The sequence below is a fragment of the Heptranchias perlo genome, chromosome 7 (assembly GCF_035084215.1).
Source record: "Heptranchias perlo isolate sHepPer1 chromosome 7, sHepPer1.hap1, whole genome shotgun sequence".
Lineage (NCBI taxonomy): Eukaryota > Metazoa > Chordata > Chondrichthyes > Hexanchiformes > Hexanchidae > Heptranchias > Heptranchias perlo.
In genome coordinates, this window is record NC_090331.1 from 91,934,266 (window position 1) to 91,952,170 (window position 17,905).

Below are 17,905 nucleotides of genomic sequence, written 5' to 3' on the forward strand. Positions count from 1 at the left end.
ACAGAGCGAGATCCCACCTGAGACGTTAACAGCACCTGCATGTTCTCACCACGCTCCCGGTTCCTTCTGGTTGGAACAGCTCGAACTGTTCAGGCCTGGTGACCATCACCTTTTAAAAACAAAAGAAGGTGGGCGGGGGGGAAATAAGACTTTCAGCACCGCGGAGAGTGCTCAAAGCCCGATGCGTTTCCTCAGCTGTGTGTGTGTGTGTGTGTATTGCTCCTTAGTACTCGCTCTGGTGCAAAGAGCACGGTGGAAACAGGCGAATGATCAAAAGGATGCTCTGTCAAATATACCGCGGGATTGCTCCCAAAACTGGTCGCTCAGCGAGGCGATGCCAATCTTTAATGTCCAACAATTGAAGCTCGGTCCTCGGGTCTCAGAAAGCAAATGGGGTTGAAATTGCTCGGCTTCCCTCACTGCAGCACACCTCCATTAGTCTCATTCTCCCTCTCTCCCCCCGCTCTGGTATTCCTGCTCTCTACGTCGATCTCTCTCGTTTGGCTCCGGCTGCACTTGCTTTGCTGGCGGTAGCTTTGATTTATCCAGTCGACTTGCGGTCATGTTGCTCGCTTGGCTAAGAATCCTTTAAAGGTGCATTGGCCAGGAAGTTTCAAATCCTGCAGTACGTCTGCGCTGTCATTAGGCGTCATTGTCAAGCAAGCCACTGCATATCTCCATCAGAAAAGGGGCCGACTGGAAATTTCAACCCCCCACCCCGCCTCGAGCGAAATGCATACAGGTCAGGGACATTTCAAATGCAGAAATGTAACACACACACACACACACAGAATATGAACTTCATTGCAATGCGGACTATCCACTGATCAGTTGTAAACCGAATCAATCCCATTCCGTGAATTTATCATAGAATCTTACAGCACAGAAGGTGGCCATTCGGCCCGTCGCGCCCGTGCTGGCTCTTTGAAAGAGCTATCCAATTAGTCCCATTCCCCTTGCTCTTTCTCCATAGCCCTGCAAAATTTCTACCCATCAAATATTTATCCAATTCCCTTTTGAAAGTTACTGTTGAATCTGCTTCCACCGCCCTTTCAGGGAGTGCAACTTGAACATTATATTAAATACAAACGTTATTATTCTCTTGAAATAGGAACATAGGAACAGGAGGAGGCCATTCAGCCCCTCAAGCCTGTTTCCTCATTCAATTAGATCATGACTGTTCTGTATCTTAACTCCATTTACCCTCCTTGGTTCCATATCCCTTAATACCCTTACCTAACAAATATCTATCAATCTCAGTTCTGAAATTTTCAATTGACCCCCAGCCTCAACAGTTTTTTGGGGGAGAGAGTTCCAGATTTCCACTCCCCTTTGTGTGAAGAAGTGCTTCCTGACATCAACCCTGAACGGCCTAACTCTAAATTTAAGGTTATGCTCCCTTGTTCTGGACTCCCCCACCAGGAGAAATAGTTTCTCTCTCTCTACCCTATCCAATCCTTTAATCATCTTAAACATCTCAATTAGATCACCCCTTAATCTTCTATACTCAAGGGAATACAAGCCTAGTCTATGCAACCTGTCCTCATCATTTAACCATTTGAACCCCTGTATCATTCTGGTGAATCTGCGTTGCACCCCCTCCATAAATAAACATCTAGCCAATTTTAACGAGATATTTTATTAAGTAACAAAAGGTGAACAAGATGATGTTTTCTGCAGATACAGAATTTAGAAGAACCCACCACTATATTATCTACTTTTTCTACAGAAATAAATCCGATTCATTACAGTAAGATTTGAAGGCACTTCTTGAACTCTGAGAGAAATGTAAAATCTATCCTAGGTTGCTGTGGGCATTTTGCTTTATGTCCAGAGGCGGACAGTGCCGTCAGAACCTCCTGACACCACACATTCACCCTTGTGCTCAAACAGCACACACTGCATGGCATCTTCGTGTCCCGCTAGACTATGTAACTGGCCCGTAGGCAGATCCAGTATCTTCAGAGTTCCATCATTGCTGGCCATAATCACCAGTTGACCTGGGAAGGAACAACAAAAAAATAAAAATAAAAATGTCGAACCATTAGCTAAATAAAAGTGCCATCACTTTTAGTGGATATCAGGCAGTAGATCGGTGCTATTATTGATGTATTCCATCTCTACCTAGGGACCAGCAGTTTAACACCCGTGGCTTTTGAAACACTGCAGACACCCCCCTGCTCCCACTCAGTAATGTGCAGTTTTTCGCAAAACAGCTCATCAAATCATTTGTAATAATGTGCACCCATTAAAAGGTCACACGGTGTCAAGAGTGTCGTGCTGTGGAAATCACATTAGCAGCCCAAATGTTTTTGTTTTAATTTCTTATTGCTAATATGATCAAAATCAACAGGGGCCTGAATTAATGAACCTGCTGTGTACGGGCAGCAAACTATATCATAAGGTGGAAACTATTGTTTTATTGTCGAGTGCATAGGAATGATATGCAGTGAGAAAAGAACTATAGTTCTGTCTGAAAGAAGAATGAACTTGCATTTATATAGCACTTTTCACAACCTCAGGACTCCTCAAAGAGTTTTACAGCCAATGAAGTACTTTTGAAGTATAGTCACTGTTGCAGTGAGTAGGCCAGAGGTGCATGGGCCTGCAAGCGGACCTTTATTTGTATTGGTGCAGCCGCGTGGATTGAAATACCACCGTCTAGTACATGAAGGTTCAGACTGTTAGCGCAACCAGACACAAACTGTCTCACGATGGGCCCAAACCAGCAACAGCTCTTCTTCTCACTTATTTTGTTGCTTCGTTGTGTTCCAGTGAACCGGTCCTTTTCACTGCTCAGAACCAGCTCTGGAGGTAACATATGATCATTGTGCAGGACACACATTGCACAATCCGCCACTTTTCCGCCATTGAACACAACCCCACCTACTACCAGTGCTCCCGGTGACTGCATCTTACATTAACAGTTATAATCCTTTGCAATATTGCTTAGGTTTCCAATAGTGGGGAGTGAATCTTCCTCATCAGATATTCAGCAGGCTAATGCCCCTCTGCACATGAACTAAATGTTATAATTATGAGCTACACGTAGAGGAAAATCGATAAATTGAGGGCACACGATGGGGGACCATGTATATAAGGCTGTAGGTGTGGACCTATATGTATTGCAACTCATAATCCAATCCCATACGAGCGGAAACATGACTGGTATCCTTTAGTACAACTGAACTGTACTGTAATGACTCCAGTAATGAATAAATCAATGGAAGTAATAATTTGGGGAGCAGATTTAAAATATCAAACCCCTTTCTCACAGACTCTTGAGACTGTGAAAGAGACCCTGAGCTCTGGGTGACCTTCTCGATGTAAATGTGATCCGGGAATTGTCCTGCCGCTCAAGGGAAGCTAATTGCTCTCATTTGTGTGATTTTGGCTGCACATGACATAAATAATCGAGGGGGAGGGGTAACGCATCATATCTGCTTTTATAAACGTTAATCATTCCCTCCCCCTTTATCAATAGACAGCCCATCGGACACAGCCAGAAAGAAGCGTTCACGTACAAACTTTAAATCGAAAAAGATTGATACAGTAATTGCCATGAATATTCCAGTGCCTTTGGAAGAGGTGCAATGGCCCGCCTACAGTTAAGTGTGACAAATACACGCTGTTTCCTAGCCTTTAATAACTAGCTCGCTTCTTCAGTCAGAACAAAGCCTGACGCAGCACCAGCTATTGGATAGATGGGGGTGTTCAACGCGGCAGGTGTGAGTATTTATTACAAATCCCCGTGAAGAATAGGCTCTGCTGGCGGCCGCGCCGCACTGAGGGCTTTCACCTCGAGTTTTCAGGCGCTCCCTGTTCTTGATACCAAGAGTCTGGGACATGAACACTGCCCCACCATCCCAGAAACACAGACACACACACCGTCAGCACCACACCAATCTCCCCTAGTAGCAAACTTAAGTTGCACACGTGTAAAGGATTGAACGTGTGCCAACTTAGAACATTTGGTAAAAATGAATCACAAGAATCACTGCGCTCTACTGCAAGGCAGTGAATCTGCCCACTTACTTTCCCTGCGTGGATCGATTTTATTATAAGCAGCCGAACCACGGGAAGGTCAACTTAATACTGCGGAAGAGGGATTGATCTTAATCGAAAAGCGCTCTTACTAGGGTTATAAACCTGCAATCAGATAATAGATTGAAACATTACACTTGATCTTAAATGCTACCACACAGGATTAAAAAGATTCTCCCTCTCCCCTCTCTTGTCCCAGGGGAGAGTCGATCTGAAATGGATTTCAATGTTAAAGTGCACTTTCAGTTGTCATTTCAAAACAAAATGGTCTAAATTTGAAAATGCAAGAAAGTTTTAAAATATACAACAAAAAGACTGCTTGATTTATATCCTCTGATGAAGCTGGTGAAGGAACTGGAAATTCAGCCCCGCCCCCTCCTTATCCTTAAGGGCAGGGGCTGCCTTTGCACAATTAGCACAAAGCAAGCCAACTCTGCCATCTTCAAAGCTATCTTTCTAGATGCCAACCTTGGCTCAGTGGTAACACTCTCGCCTCTGAGTTAGAGGATTGTGAGCTCAAGCCTGCTTCACATAATCCAGGCTGTCTCTTCGGTGTAGTGGTGAGGGAGTGCGGCACTGTCGGAGGTGCCGTCTTTCGGATGAGACGTCAAACCAAGGCCCCGTCTGCCCTCTTAGGTGGACAAAAAAGATCCCCTGGCACTATTTCGAAGAGCAGCAGGGGAGTTCTCTCGGTGTGTTGGTAACATTTATCTCTCAATCAACATCACCAAAAAGAGATTATCTGGTCATTTATCTCATTGCTATTTGTGGAATCTTGCAATGTACAAATTAGGCCTCTGCGTTTCTCCACATTAGGCCGTGACTACACTTCACAAGTAATTCACTGGCGCTTTGGGAAGTCCTGAATGATTGGAAAGGTGCTATATAAATGCAAGTCCTATCTTTCTTACCTCCCAAAGAGTTATGTAGTGTTTGGAGACCCGCTTCATTAATGTATCGGCTTCAGAATCTATTGCTGTCAATTGGTAACTATAGACGTAACCACATGGTCCAGGTACTTACATTCAATTCATTAGTGCGTGACAGGCTCTAACTTCAAAGATGATTCATTTTCTAAAGCGATAAACTAGATTACATGGGGCACGGCAAACATGACCTGCACTTGCCAAAGAATAAATTATAGTGCCAGTGCATGCAGGCATTACTTGCGCAGGAAGATGCCCCTGCCTTTTTATTCTTTAAAGTTGATGTTCCTACTGGGCATCTTTGGGAATATACAGGGCCAAAGGTGTTTGGGAAGAATGTCTGATCCATCATTCTGATGCCAACCTCAGCCTCTTTCTTCACTGTGGAAATCATTGAATGCAGCAGGCATCTGCTCAATTCTTCAACTCTTCAAAGATATTTCTTCAGTTTCCTATATTACAACAGTGACTTCAAAAGTTCTTCATTGGCTATAAAGCACTTTGGGGACGTCCTGAGGTCGTGAGAAGTTCTATATAAATGCAAGTTCTTTCTTTTTATACCTGAACATGGTGAGAAATGGGGCACGGCAAACATGACCTGCACTTGCCAAAGAATAAATTATTGATAACTTAGGTTCTAAAAGATAATAAAGAGATCAGCCTAGTGTCTGCCATCTGTCATAATAGTGCCAGTGTCCTTGGAAGTTGCTAGTTGAACTCTTTTCATCTGTTGTGCTGGTCTCCAGTGAGTTTTAGCCCCACTCCCAGAGTGTCTGGGTCAAATACCCATGATAAAGCATGGGTGAATAGAATGAGAGAGTCACCTGGGGAAAAAGGATGGACCTCTACACAAAAACCATTTTCTATATACAATATATTGAGAGAAGTTATTTGCTATAAGCAGGTTTCCTCTCAGGTTTATTACCAAGGGATGAATGCAGATTTTCTTCAAAGTAAATATCACAATACTGGAGCTTAAATGGCTGTTTGGCTCAGAAGCGAAACTGAAAGAGAATCCACTGCAAAATGACAATGACAATAATGTCATTCGTGTCTGTGAATAAGGAATATACCAACCACAAAGATAACTAACATTAAAAGTAAAAACTAAAGCATACAAAATTATTAATTGGATCAAACTACCTTTACCCAAATATGAAAGAATCTTTATAAAAACTTATTGAAATACAATTTTACCTAAAAATACTTACATATTTTATATACACATATAGCTTGGTGAGATACTGTTTCTTATAAATACTCTGAACCTAAGACATTTATAACAATCAGAAATGAAGCAAAACACTAAACGTTTGTTCAATGAAACAAAAAAAACTAAATAAAATAACACCTTACATTATGAAAGCAGTTCTGATGAAGGGGCTGCACTGGAAACATTAAACTGTATCTTTGTTCAAAAAAGGGTGAAAGGATAAACCCAGCAACTACAGGCCAGTCAGTTTAACCTCGGTGGTGGGGAAGCTTTTAGATACGATAATCCGGGACAGAATTAGCAGTCATTTGGACAAGTGTGGATTGATTAGGGAAAGCCAGCACGGATTTGTGAAAGGCAAATCGTGTTTAACCAATTTGATTGAGTTTTTTGACGCGGTAACAAAGAGGGTGGATGAGGGCAATGCGGTTGATGTGTATATGGACTCCCAAAAGGCGTTTGATAAAGTGCCGCATAATTGGCTTGTCATCAAAGTTGAAGCCCATGGAGTAAAGGAGGCAGTGGCAGCATGGATACGAAATTGGCTATATAATGGGAAAGATAGAGTAGTGGTGAACGATTATTTTTCGAACTGGAAGGAGGTGTACAGTGGTGTTCCCCAGGGGTCGGTACTAGGACCACTGCTTGTTTTGATATATATTAATGACTTGATATATATATTGGACTTGGGTGTACAAGGCACAATTACAAAATTTGACATAAAACTTGGAAGGATAGTAAACAGTGAGGAGGATAGTGATAGACTTCAAGAGGATATAGACAGGCTTGTGGAATGGACGGACATGTGGCAGATAAAATTGAATGCAGAAAAGTGTGAAGTGGTACATTTCTGTGGGAAGAATGAGGAGAGGCAATATAAACTAAAAGGTACAACTCCAAAAGGGGTTCAGGAGTAGAGAGATCTGGGGGAGTATGTGCACAAATCATTGAAGGTGGCAGGGCAGGTTGAGAAAGTGGTTAAAAATCATACGGGACCCTGGACTTTATAAATAGAGGCACAGACTACAAAAGCAAGGAGATTATGATGAACCTTTATAAAACACTGGTTCGGCCACAGCTGGAATATTGTGTCCAGTTCTGGGCACTGCACTTTAGGAAGGATGTGAAGGCCTTAGAGAGGGTGCAGAAGAGATTTACTAGAATGATTCCAGGGATGAGTGACTTCAATTACATGGATAGACTGGAGAAGCTGGGATTGTTCTCCTCAGAGCAGAGAAGGTTGCGAGGAGATTTGATAGAGGTGTTCAAAATCATGAAGGGTCTAGACAGAGTAGATAGAGAGAAACTGTTCCCATTGGTGGAAGGGTCAAAAACCAGAGGACATAGATTTAAGGTGATTGGCAGAAGAACCAAAGGTGACATGAGGAAAAACTTTTTTACACAGCGAGTGGTTGGGATCTGGAATGCACTGCCTGAGGGGGTGGTGGAGGCAGATTCAATCATGGTTTTCAAAAGGGAACTGGATAAGTACTTGAAGGGAAAAAATTTGCAGGGCTAGGGGGATAGGGTGGGGAAGTGGGACTAGCTGAATTGCTCTTGCAGAGAGCCGGCACGGATTTGACAGGCCGTGTTGTAACCATTCTATGATTCTCTGATTCTCTATTCACATATTGATAGAGCTGCTGTGTATTTCCAGCATGTTCTGTTTTTTATTTCAGATCTCCAGTATTTGCAATTTCTTTTTTACACCTAATGTTGTAATGCTACGATTGGGATCTCCCATGGGTGGTAGAAATTTGGAACTCTCTTCTGCAAACGGCAGTTGATGCTAGCTCAATTGTTAATTTTAAATCTGAGATTGATAGATTTTTTTTTAAACAAAGGTATTAAGGGATATGGGGCTAAGGCGGGTATATGGAGTTAGGTCAGAGATCAGCCATGATCTCATTGAATGGCGGAACAGGCTCGAGGAGCTAAATGGCCTACTTCTGTTCCTATGTTCTCATTGCAGTAGATTTGAACTCATTGGAGATGCATTATAATAATTACCATTGTTCCCTAGAATTCTATTAATACACAGGATGATTATACCTCATATTCGGCTAACACAATACAAGCATATCTTTTATCATCGCAGGGTAAGCATTTAGTAACATTCTGAGTGATTGGGTTTGAAACAGCATTTTTCTTCAAATCCATCTGGACAAAGGCTGAACAAGTTGGAAAAGAGAAGACTGAGAGATAACCTGATAGAAAAAAGAAAAAGACTTGCATTTATATAGCGCCTTTCAATACGTCAGGACGTCCCCAAGCGCTTTACAGCCAATGAAGTACTTTTGAAGTGTAGTCACTATTGTAATGTAGGAAATGTGGCAGCCAATTTGCGCACAGCAATGTGATAATGACCAGATGATCTATTGTTGGTGATGTTGGTTGAGGGATAAATATTGGCCAGGACACAGGGGAGATTTCCACTGATCTTCTTTGAATAGTGCCGCGTGTTCTTTGATGTCGACCTGAGAGGGCCGACGGGGCCTCAGTTTAAAGTCTCATCATGAAGAACTTTGATAGGGTAGACTTAGAGAAGATGTTTCCACTTCTGGGGGAGTCCAAAACTAGAGGCCATAAATATAAGATAATCACTAATAAATCCAATAAGGAATTCAGGAGAAACCCCTTTACCCAGAGAGCGGTGAGAATGTGGAACTCACTACCACATGGAGTAGTTGAGGTGAATAGCATAGATACATTTAAGGGGAAGCTAGATAAACACATGAGGGAGTATGGAATAGAACGATATGTTGATAGGGTGAGATGAAGTAAATAGAGTGGGAGGAGGCTCCTGTGGAGCATAAACACTGGCCCGGACCAGTTGGGCTGAATGGCCTATTTCTGTGCTGTAAATTCTATGTAATCCTATGTAAATGGAAGTGTTTAGCTTTCTGTTAGCTGTAAAGGATCCAAAGTGAATTATTCGGGCAGTCTCAGTGGGGTACATTTTGACTTTGTGCGACAATGTAAAATGGGTGATAGCAAATCGGCAGCCTGTTTCACAAGGATTTTTATTTCCATTGATAATCAGGAGAGATGTAAAACGGGTTGCCGATTCACTGTCACCCGCTCAAAGATTGGTGGGGAAGAAGTGGGTTTCAATTCGTGGGGCACGGGCACCAGTACTGGAGGAGAGAGCTGTTCCATTGGGACGGTCTACACCTGAACCAAGCTGGGACCAGAGTTCAAGTGAATCAAATAACTAGGGAGGTAGATAGGACTTTAAACGAAATAAGGGAGGGGAGGGTCCCGGTGGAGAGAAATCTAGAATGATAAAGAGAAAAGACAAAGAAGCAGTGCAGGAAAGTGATTGGTGTAAGGATAATCAAATTGTGTCAGGTAGGGACAGAGCGAACAAACAAAAGACAACAAATAGGGTCCGGGTAAGAAAAAATGGTAACAAGACAAATAGGGCCATAGTACAAAAAAATGTTAACATGTCTAAAAATGTTAAAAAGACAAATCTTAATACACTGTATCTGAATGCATGAAACATTCATAATAATGTAGATGAATTAACAGCGCAAATAGATGACAACGGATACGATATAATTGCGATTACGGAGACATGGCTACAGGGTGACCAAGCCTTGGAGCTGAATATCGAAGGGTATTCGATATTTAGGAAGGACAGGCAAAAAGGAAAAGGAGGTGGGGTGGAATCTTTAGTAAAGGATGAAATCAGAGCAACAGTGAGAAAGGATATTGGCTCAGAAAATCAAGATATAGAATCAGTCTGGGTGGAGTTAAGAGGCACTAAGGGGCAGAAAACACTGGTGGGAGTTGTCTATTGGTCTCCAAACAGTAGTGATAATGTAGGGGATGGGATCAAACAGGAAATTAGAGTTGCATGTAACAAGGGTACTACAGTAATCATGGGTGACTTTAATCTGCATATAGACTGGCCAAACCAAATTAGCAATAATACTGTGGAGGATGAATTCCTGGAGTGTGTATGAGATGGTTTTTTAGACCAGTATGTTGAGGATCCAACCAGGGAACAGGCTATCCTAGATTGCGTTAAGTGCATTGAGAAGGGGTTAATTGATAATCTTGTTGTGCGGGGTCCTTTAGGGAAGAGTGACCATAACATGATAGAATTCTTCATTAAGATGGAAAGTGAAGTAGTCCAATCCAAAACTAGGGTCCTAAATCTAAACAAAGGAAACTACGAAGGTATGAGGAGTGAGTTGGCTATGATAGATTGGGAAGCTTCATTAAAAGGCATGATGGTGGATAGGCAATGGCTAACATTTAAGGAACGAATGCATGAATTGCAACAGTTATACATTCCTTTCTGGCGCAAAAACACAAAAGGAAATGCAGCTCAACCATGGCTAACAAAAGAAATTAAGGATAGTATTAGATCCAAAGAAGAGTCCTATAAAGTTGCCAGAAAAAGTAGCAAGTCTGAGGATTGGGAGCAGTTTAGAATTCAGCAAAAAAGGACCAAGAGATTGATTAAGAGGGGAAAACTAGAGTATGAGAGTAAACTTGCAAGGAACATAAAAGTGGACTGTAAAAGCTTCTGCAAGTATGTAAAAAGAAAAAGATTAGTGAAGACAAATGTAGGTCCCTTACAGTCAGAAACAGGAGAATTTAAAATGGGGAACAGGGAAATGGCAGAGCAATTAAACAAATACTTTGGTTCTGTCTTCACGGAAGAGGACACAAATAACTTCCCAGAAACGCTAGGGAACCAAGGGACTAGTGAGAAGGAGGAATTAAAGGAAATTAGTATTAGTAAAAAAAAAGTGCTGGAGAAATTAATGGGACTGAAAGCTGATAAATCCCCAGGACCTGATAATCTGCATCCCAGAGTACTAAAAGAGGTAGCCATGGAAATAGTGGATGCATTGGTTGTCATCTTCCAAAATTCTATAGATTATGGAACAGTTCCTGCAGATTGGAGATTGGCAAATGTAACCCCACTGTTTAAAAAAGGAGGGAGAGAGAAAACAGGGAACTACAGACCGGTTAGCCTAACATCAATAGTAGGGAAAATGCTAGAGTCTATTATAAAGGATGTGATAACAGGACACTCAGAAAATATCAACAGGATTAGACAAAGTCAACATGGATTTATGAAAGGGAAATCATGTTTGACAAACCTACTGGAGTTTTTTGAGGATGTAACTGGTAGAATAGATAAGGGGGAACCAGTGGATGTGGTTTATTTGAATTTTCAGAAGGCCTTTGATAAAGTCCCACATAAGAGGTTAGTGTGCAAAATTAAAGCACATGGGATTGGGGGTAATATACTGGCACGGATTGAAAATTGGTTAAGAGACAGGAAACAGAGAGTAGGAATAAATGGGTCTTTTTCGGGGTGGCAGGCAGTGACTAGTGGGGTACCGCAGGGGTCAGTGCTTGGGCCCCAGCTATTCACAATATATATCAATGATTTGGATGAGGGAACCAAATGTAATATTTTCAAGTTTGCTGTTGACACAAAACTAGGTGGGATCGTGAGTTGTGAGGAGGATGCAAAGAGGCTTCAAGGCGATTTAGACAAGTTGAGTGAGTGGGTAAATACATGGCAGATGCAGTATAATGTGGATAAATGTGAAGTTTCCACCTTGGAAGGAAAAACAGAAAACAGAAAAATTTAGATGGTGATAGATTGGGGAATGTTGATGTACAAAGGGACCTGGGTGTCATAGAGTCATAGAGTTATACAGCACGGATAGAGGCCCTTCGGCCCATCGTGTCCACGCCGGCCATCAGCCCTGTCTACTCTAATCCCATATTCCAGCATTTGGTCCGTAGCCTTGTATGCTATGGCATTTCAAGTGCTCATCCAAATGCTTCTTGAATGTTGTGAGGGTTCCTGCCTCCACAACCCTTTCAGGCAGTGAGTTCCAGACTCCAACCACCCTCTGGGTGAAAAAGTTCTTTCTCAAATCCCCTCTAAACCTCCCGCCTTTAACCTTGAATCTATGTCCCCTTGTTATAGAACCCTCAACGAAGGAAAAAAGCTCCTTTGTATCCATCCTATCTGTGCCCCTCATAATTTTGTACACCTCAATCATGTCCCCCCTCAGCCTCCTCTGCTCCAAGGAAAACAAACCCAATCTTCCCAGTCTCTCTTCATAGCTGAAGCGCTCCAGCCCTGGTAACATCCTGGTGAATCTCCTCTGCACCCTCTCCAAAGCGATCACATCCTTCCTGTAGTGTGGCGACCAGAACTGCACACAGTACTCCAGCTGTGGCCTAACCAGTGTTTTATACAGCTCCATCATAACCTCCTTGCTCTTATATTCTATGCCTCGGCTAATAAAGGCAAGTATCCCATATGCCTTCTTTACCACCTTATCTACCTGTTCCGCCGCCTTCAGGGATCTGTGAACTTGCACACCAAGATCCCTCCGACCCTCTGTCTTGCCTAGGGTCCTCCCATTCATTGTGTATTCCCTTGCCTTGTTAGTCCCTCCAAAGTGCATCACCTCGCACTTTTCCGGGTTAAATTCCATTTGCCTCTGTTCCGTCCATCTGACCAACCCATCTATATCGTCCTGCAGACTGAGGCTATCCTCCTCGCTATTTACCACCCTACCAATTTTTGTATCATCAGCGAACTTACTGATCATACCTTTCACATTCATATCCAAGTCATTAATGTAGACCACAAACAGCAAGGGACCCAGCACCGATCCCTGTGGTACCCCACTGGCCACAGGCTTCCAGTCACAAAAACAACCTTCGACCATCACCCTAAAAAAAAACTGTAACGGGAATAACTGCTACCAGGAGTGGGGTACGAACCCTCGCGGGTATAAACCCATTGGACCTTAAATCCAACGCCTTAACCACACGGCCATCCCGGTTCCTTATACACAGTCACTGAAAGCAAACATGCAGGTGCGGCAAGCAGTTAGGAAGGCAAATGGTATGTTGGCCTTCATTGCAAGAGGATTTGAGTATAGGAGCAAGGATGTCTTACTGCAGTTATACAGGGCCTTGGTGAGACCACACCTGGAGTATTGTGTGCAGTTTTGATCTCCTTACCTAAGAAAGGATATACTTGCCATAGAGGGAGTGCAGCGAAGGTTCACCAGACTGATCCCTGGGATGGCAGGACTGTCATATGAGGAGAGATTGGGTCGACTCGGCCTGTATTCACTCGAGTTTAGAAGAATGAGAGGGGATCTCATTGAAGCATATAAAATTCTGACAGGGCGAGACAGACTGGATGCAGGGAGGATGTTTCCCCTGGCTGGGGGGGTCCAGAACGAGGGGTCACAGTCTCAGGATATAGGGTAGGACATTTAGGACTGAGATGAGGAGAAATTTCTTCACTCAGAGGGTGGTGAACCTGTGGAATTCTCTACCACAGAAGGCTGTGAAGGCCAAGTCACTGAATATATTTAAGAAGGAGCTGGATAGATTTCTAGACACAGAAGGCATCAAGGGGTATGGGGAGAGAGCGAGAATATGGTATTGAGAAAGAGGATCAGCCATGATCATATTGAATGGCGGAGCAGGCTCGAAGGGCCGAATGGCCTACTCCTGCTCCTATTTTCTATGTTTCTATGTTTTACACTATTGCACAAAGTGAAAATCTACCGCACAGTGTGTGTTCCAAAAATAGTCAGACTTATTATTTTAAACTGAGAAACATACTTGAATAGCTACCAAGCCAAACAGCTCAGGAAATAGTGATGCCAAGTTGAAGATTAAAGTCTGTGATTGTAGGAGGAAAGGATGACTGAGGGAATCCTATAGTCCTGAGGGCCTGGGAACGAATGAGGTAACATGGGTGTCTAACGGGCAGCTGGCCTGCTATCAGCCATTTTGCACCCCCCGCCAAAGCTGGATTTCACTCTCTGTGTGTCTAGTACTAATTGTTACGAATGCGGGGAATAGTCTTCAAAGTAGGATACTAGAGGCCAAAACTCTGAAGTCATTCAGCTGGATGCTGTGATGATTGAACTGTAGGTTTCTATGGAAAGATGAACTAGATGGGCCGAGAAACCTTCTTCATCTGTACTTATCTTTGTGATCTCAAATCTCAAACAGAGAGGTCATAAAAATGGTAGATGTAAGAAATGGAAATGCTACACTGGTGCTTTAGGTGTGTGTTTTATGTGTGTGTACGTGTGTGTGTTTTGTCTGTGTGTGTGTTTTGTCTGTGTGTGTGTTTTATGTGTATGTCTTTTATGTGCGTTATGTGTGTGTGTTTTTTGCGTGTTTTATGCGTGTTTTATGTGTGTGCGCGTGCGCATGCGCTTGCATGTCTAAATAAAGCATATTGATGGGCAGTGCAGTGGGAGCTTTATTTACCCTGCATGTAACTTCCAATATAACTGAACTGCTTGATTTTGCCACCGGAACTGGATGTAAATAAGTGAAAATTGTTTCTTTTCAGTGTACTGATGACTCACAAAGTAGGAAAATTACTAATAATAATTCAACCCTCACACAAGAAAGATGTTCAAGACCAAATTTCCTCCGGCAGAACTTGGAAAAAGTTTGCAGCCTGCATGTGCTGCACCCTGACTGTCGTTAATCATGGTTGGCCTTGTCAGGGAGCAGGGCTAGGAGGTGAGGAATCTTTACACTCAGAGTTTCCACTTCCCCGACTCAGCGTAAGACTGGAAGCTGGTTTGCTGAGTGAAATGAGGCGTTTGGACATCCAGAAGCAGAGAAGTGGTCCCTAATCTGGGGTCAAGGTTAGGGAAGCAGTCTGGACCCCCGAAGATTGGATAAACTTTGACATATCTTTTTATATTTGGCCTGTTTACATAGGGGATCGAGGTGGGGGCGGGGGGGAACTACATTAGATCTCTGAAGGTGAGGAGGGGGTAGTGGAGCCTGGGCACACTCTTCCCTCTCCCCCCCCTGCTTGATGGCTAACACATTCTGGAGTTTCTGACTGCGTGGGGCAGCCGGGCGCCTGCGCCACAGGCCCACGCGAGGGTCTCATGCAAATGAGTTGCCCTCCTACGACCCCACAAACTCTGGAGGGGTCAGTGCTGAGAGGCACCAGTGGCACAATGCCGGTGTAGCTGCCAGGACCGTAGCCCACTGAATTTCAGGACCGTACTGCGTTGCATGTTCTTGCTGTTTCCATAATTCCTGTTACTCTGTTAGAACTTGGATAACTCTCAGTAACGGCTTGCTGCTACTGGCCTACTGTTTGTGACATTGTACATCAGACATGTTAACAAAGCACATTGTTAGTACTGGCAATACAACTAATACGCAACCCAGCTTTTGCTGCTATTTAATCTGCCTGCCAAAGCTGGTATCTGCTTCAGATATAAACTCTTTTGTCATTTGCAGATGGTTGTACCATTGATCTGCTTTGCTTTTGTAAAAATTGCTAAACTTTTATAGTAGGGTGGATTATGCATGTTCTGCTATCTCTGACAGCTATCACTTGGCTTTTTATAAGTGTAAAGCTGGGGATACCTTTATATGCATTTGTGTCCAAAGTTTTATATTTTGACAGAAAATGTGTTAAGACCGCAGATGCTCAATAGATCCAAATAAAATCCCAATGTGTCATTTTTTTTCACTAATACTGTAGAGATTTAAACAAAGCCCACAGAGCATAACTGGAGCTAACTAGAATAATAAATACAGTACAGTTATCCAATGTCTATTTTATGTTCAGAACTCATACAGAAAAATATTCAGATTACAAAATTCAATTATGTGTAGTTAATTATTATTTTCTCTATTACATCTTTGATACAATTTTTATATATCTGAGGGAAAGGTCTGGACCCACTCAGTGTCTAATACATCGAAAATGTCAAAAGCGGAGAGTTTCCACTTCCCCCAGCTCATAAGGGACTCAGCGTATCACTGGAGGCTGGCCCACTCTGCAGGCACCCCCAGTATTGCCAGCTCAGAGGGTGGGCTGTGCTGTATGTTCAGAGGGGAGTCCCTTCCCCTAATCTGAGTAGGATACTGGCACAGAAAAAGCTTGCCCTGTGAGTTTGGCTTGTAGCACAATTGGATGGGGGAGCAAAACATCTAGTGAAGCAGTAGCTCTTAAAGGGCTGCAGCTCGCCATTAAAGGGGAAGTCGCAGTGTTTGCAGAGAAATGGACGGCGGTACAGCAAAGACTCAATCAGTTTACAAGGGTGCCCTCTTGTTTCACCCCGGGTTGTGTTATTGTATAATTACATATTGGGCAATATGGACACGCTCCTGAACATAATGACCACTTATGGAAGTGACGAGCACCGCTGCACCCAAAAGAATATCTAAGGCAAGACCCTAAACTTGTAATAATCATAAAAATGCAGGTATAACTCCTGAAGGTGCACCTGCACTTCCTGTTCTTGGAAAGTGCTTCAGTTTGCTTCTTCTGCTGTATGCGATCCTATAAAACCTCTGTTCCAACAGTTGATTCAGCGTCTGCAGTCACTTATTATTGTTATTATTAATTTTATTATTTATGAGTGTTTTGACACTTAGACCCTGATTATAACCGTGGGCAGGTTTTGGGCCGAGTTGGGTTGCAGGTGATGTGCAAAACTCACCTGCTGCAGAAAAGTTAAGACCCAGGATGTTTTAACTCTGGCCCTCATTTTAATTTGACTGGTGGGTTTCCCACGCGATTCGCTGAGCTAACAGGAAACTGCACCCACTTTCGGGGTGCAATGTTCAGTGGGTCCATAGAGACCTATTTAAAGCAGGAATGCACCTCTTAAAGGGAGGTTGCCTTCCCTTCTGGCTGATTTAGCTGTTTGAGTAGTAGAAGATGAAACTGCTGTAAAATAAGTTTCAGGCAAGTCCCAAAGTTTCCTGAAGCCTCCCAAGAGGTCCTCATAGAAGAGGTGAGGGCGAGGAGGTAAGCTCTGTTTCGAACCGGTGGGAGGAGGATCCCTAAACATGATGTGCACCAAGCCTGCAGAGAAATTGCAGAGATTTTCAGCTCCAGGAGTATCAGCCCCAGGACCTGGATGCCATGCAGGAAGCGCTTCAATGACCTAACAAGAGTAGCAGGGGTGAATCAGTCTGCCCGTCGTGTTCTGCCTGGTCCTAACTCAAGTCTCACATGTGAGATTCTTGAGCAACTTACTAGGGAAGAGTAGCTGAGGGAGTTTTGCGTTGCCTTCCTCACGGTTTTTATCTTCAGAATACCTTCTCCCAGGAGGTCTGCAACCAAGGCTATAGACCTATCATTTACCCTTATCTATTGGGCGCAAGTACCTTCGTTGGACGTCAACTCAGTATTCCCAGCGAGTGTTCCGGTCTCCGCTCACCAGGGCTGTCTGGAATGGGGCCTGAACTCAACTCTTTTGACTTAGAGGCGACAACACTACCGCTGAGCCGGGTGGTCACTCTGTCCAGACACCAGTCCCTTGCTGGATGTCACCCCAGTATTTACAGACTATATTCTAGACTCCACTTGTTGGGGCTGTCTGGGGTGGGGCTTGAATCTTTCACCCTTCTCAGTCTGAGGTGGGAATGCTGCCACTGGGCCAAAGGCTCACTCCGCAGAAGAGAGAGTACAACATTTTTCCAAATAGCTGTCAATAACACATAACACCAGTCCTTTCCACCCTCCCCCAGCACTCTAAACTATTCCACCCCCCGCCCCCCCATTCCATCCTTCATCACTCATCACACCACACCACCTCCCATTCTCATTCCAAACACACTTGATAGCAGCCACTAGCAGCATTCTGTTCTCACATGGTAGCCTTTGCAGAATCAGCAATTTCTCTTGTGACTCCTTCCTCACACTTCC

General features: G+C 43.5%; 1 protein-coding gene across 1 annotated transcript in view; it reads right to left on the minus strand.

The window, feature by feature from the left end:
* Positions 1 to 1,623: 1,623 nt before the first annotated feature.
* The window catches only part of LOC137323411 (sperm-associated antigen 16 protein), a 982,420-nt gene continuing 966,138 nt past the window's right edge, over positions 1,624 to 17,905 (minus strand). Inside the window, exon 16 of the mRNA XM_067986887.1 lies at positions 1,624 to 2,000. Within this exon, the coding sequence (XP_067842988.1) occupies positions 1,825 to 2,000 (176 nt within the window). The 3' untranslated portion in view covers positions 1,624 to 1,824. The remainder of the gene's footprint in view (positions 2,001 to 17,905) is intronic.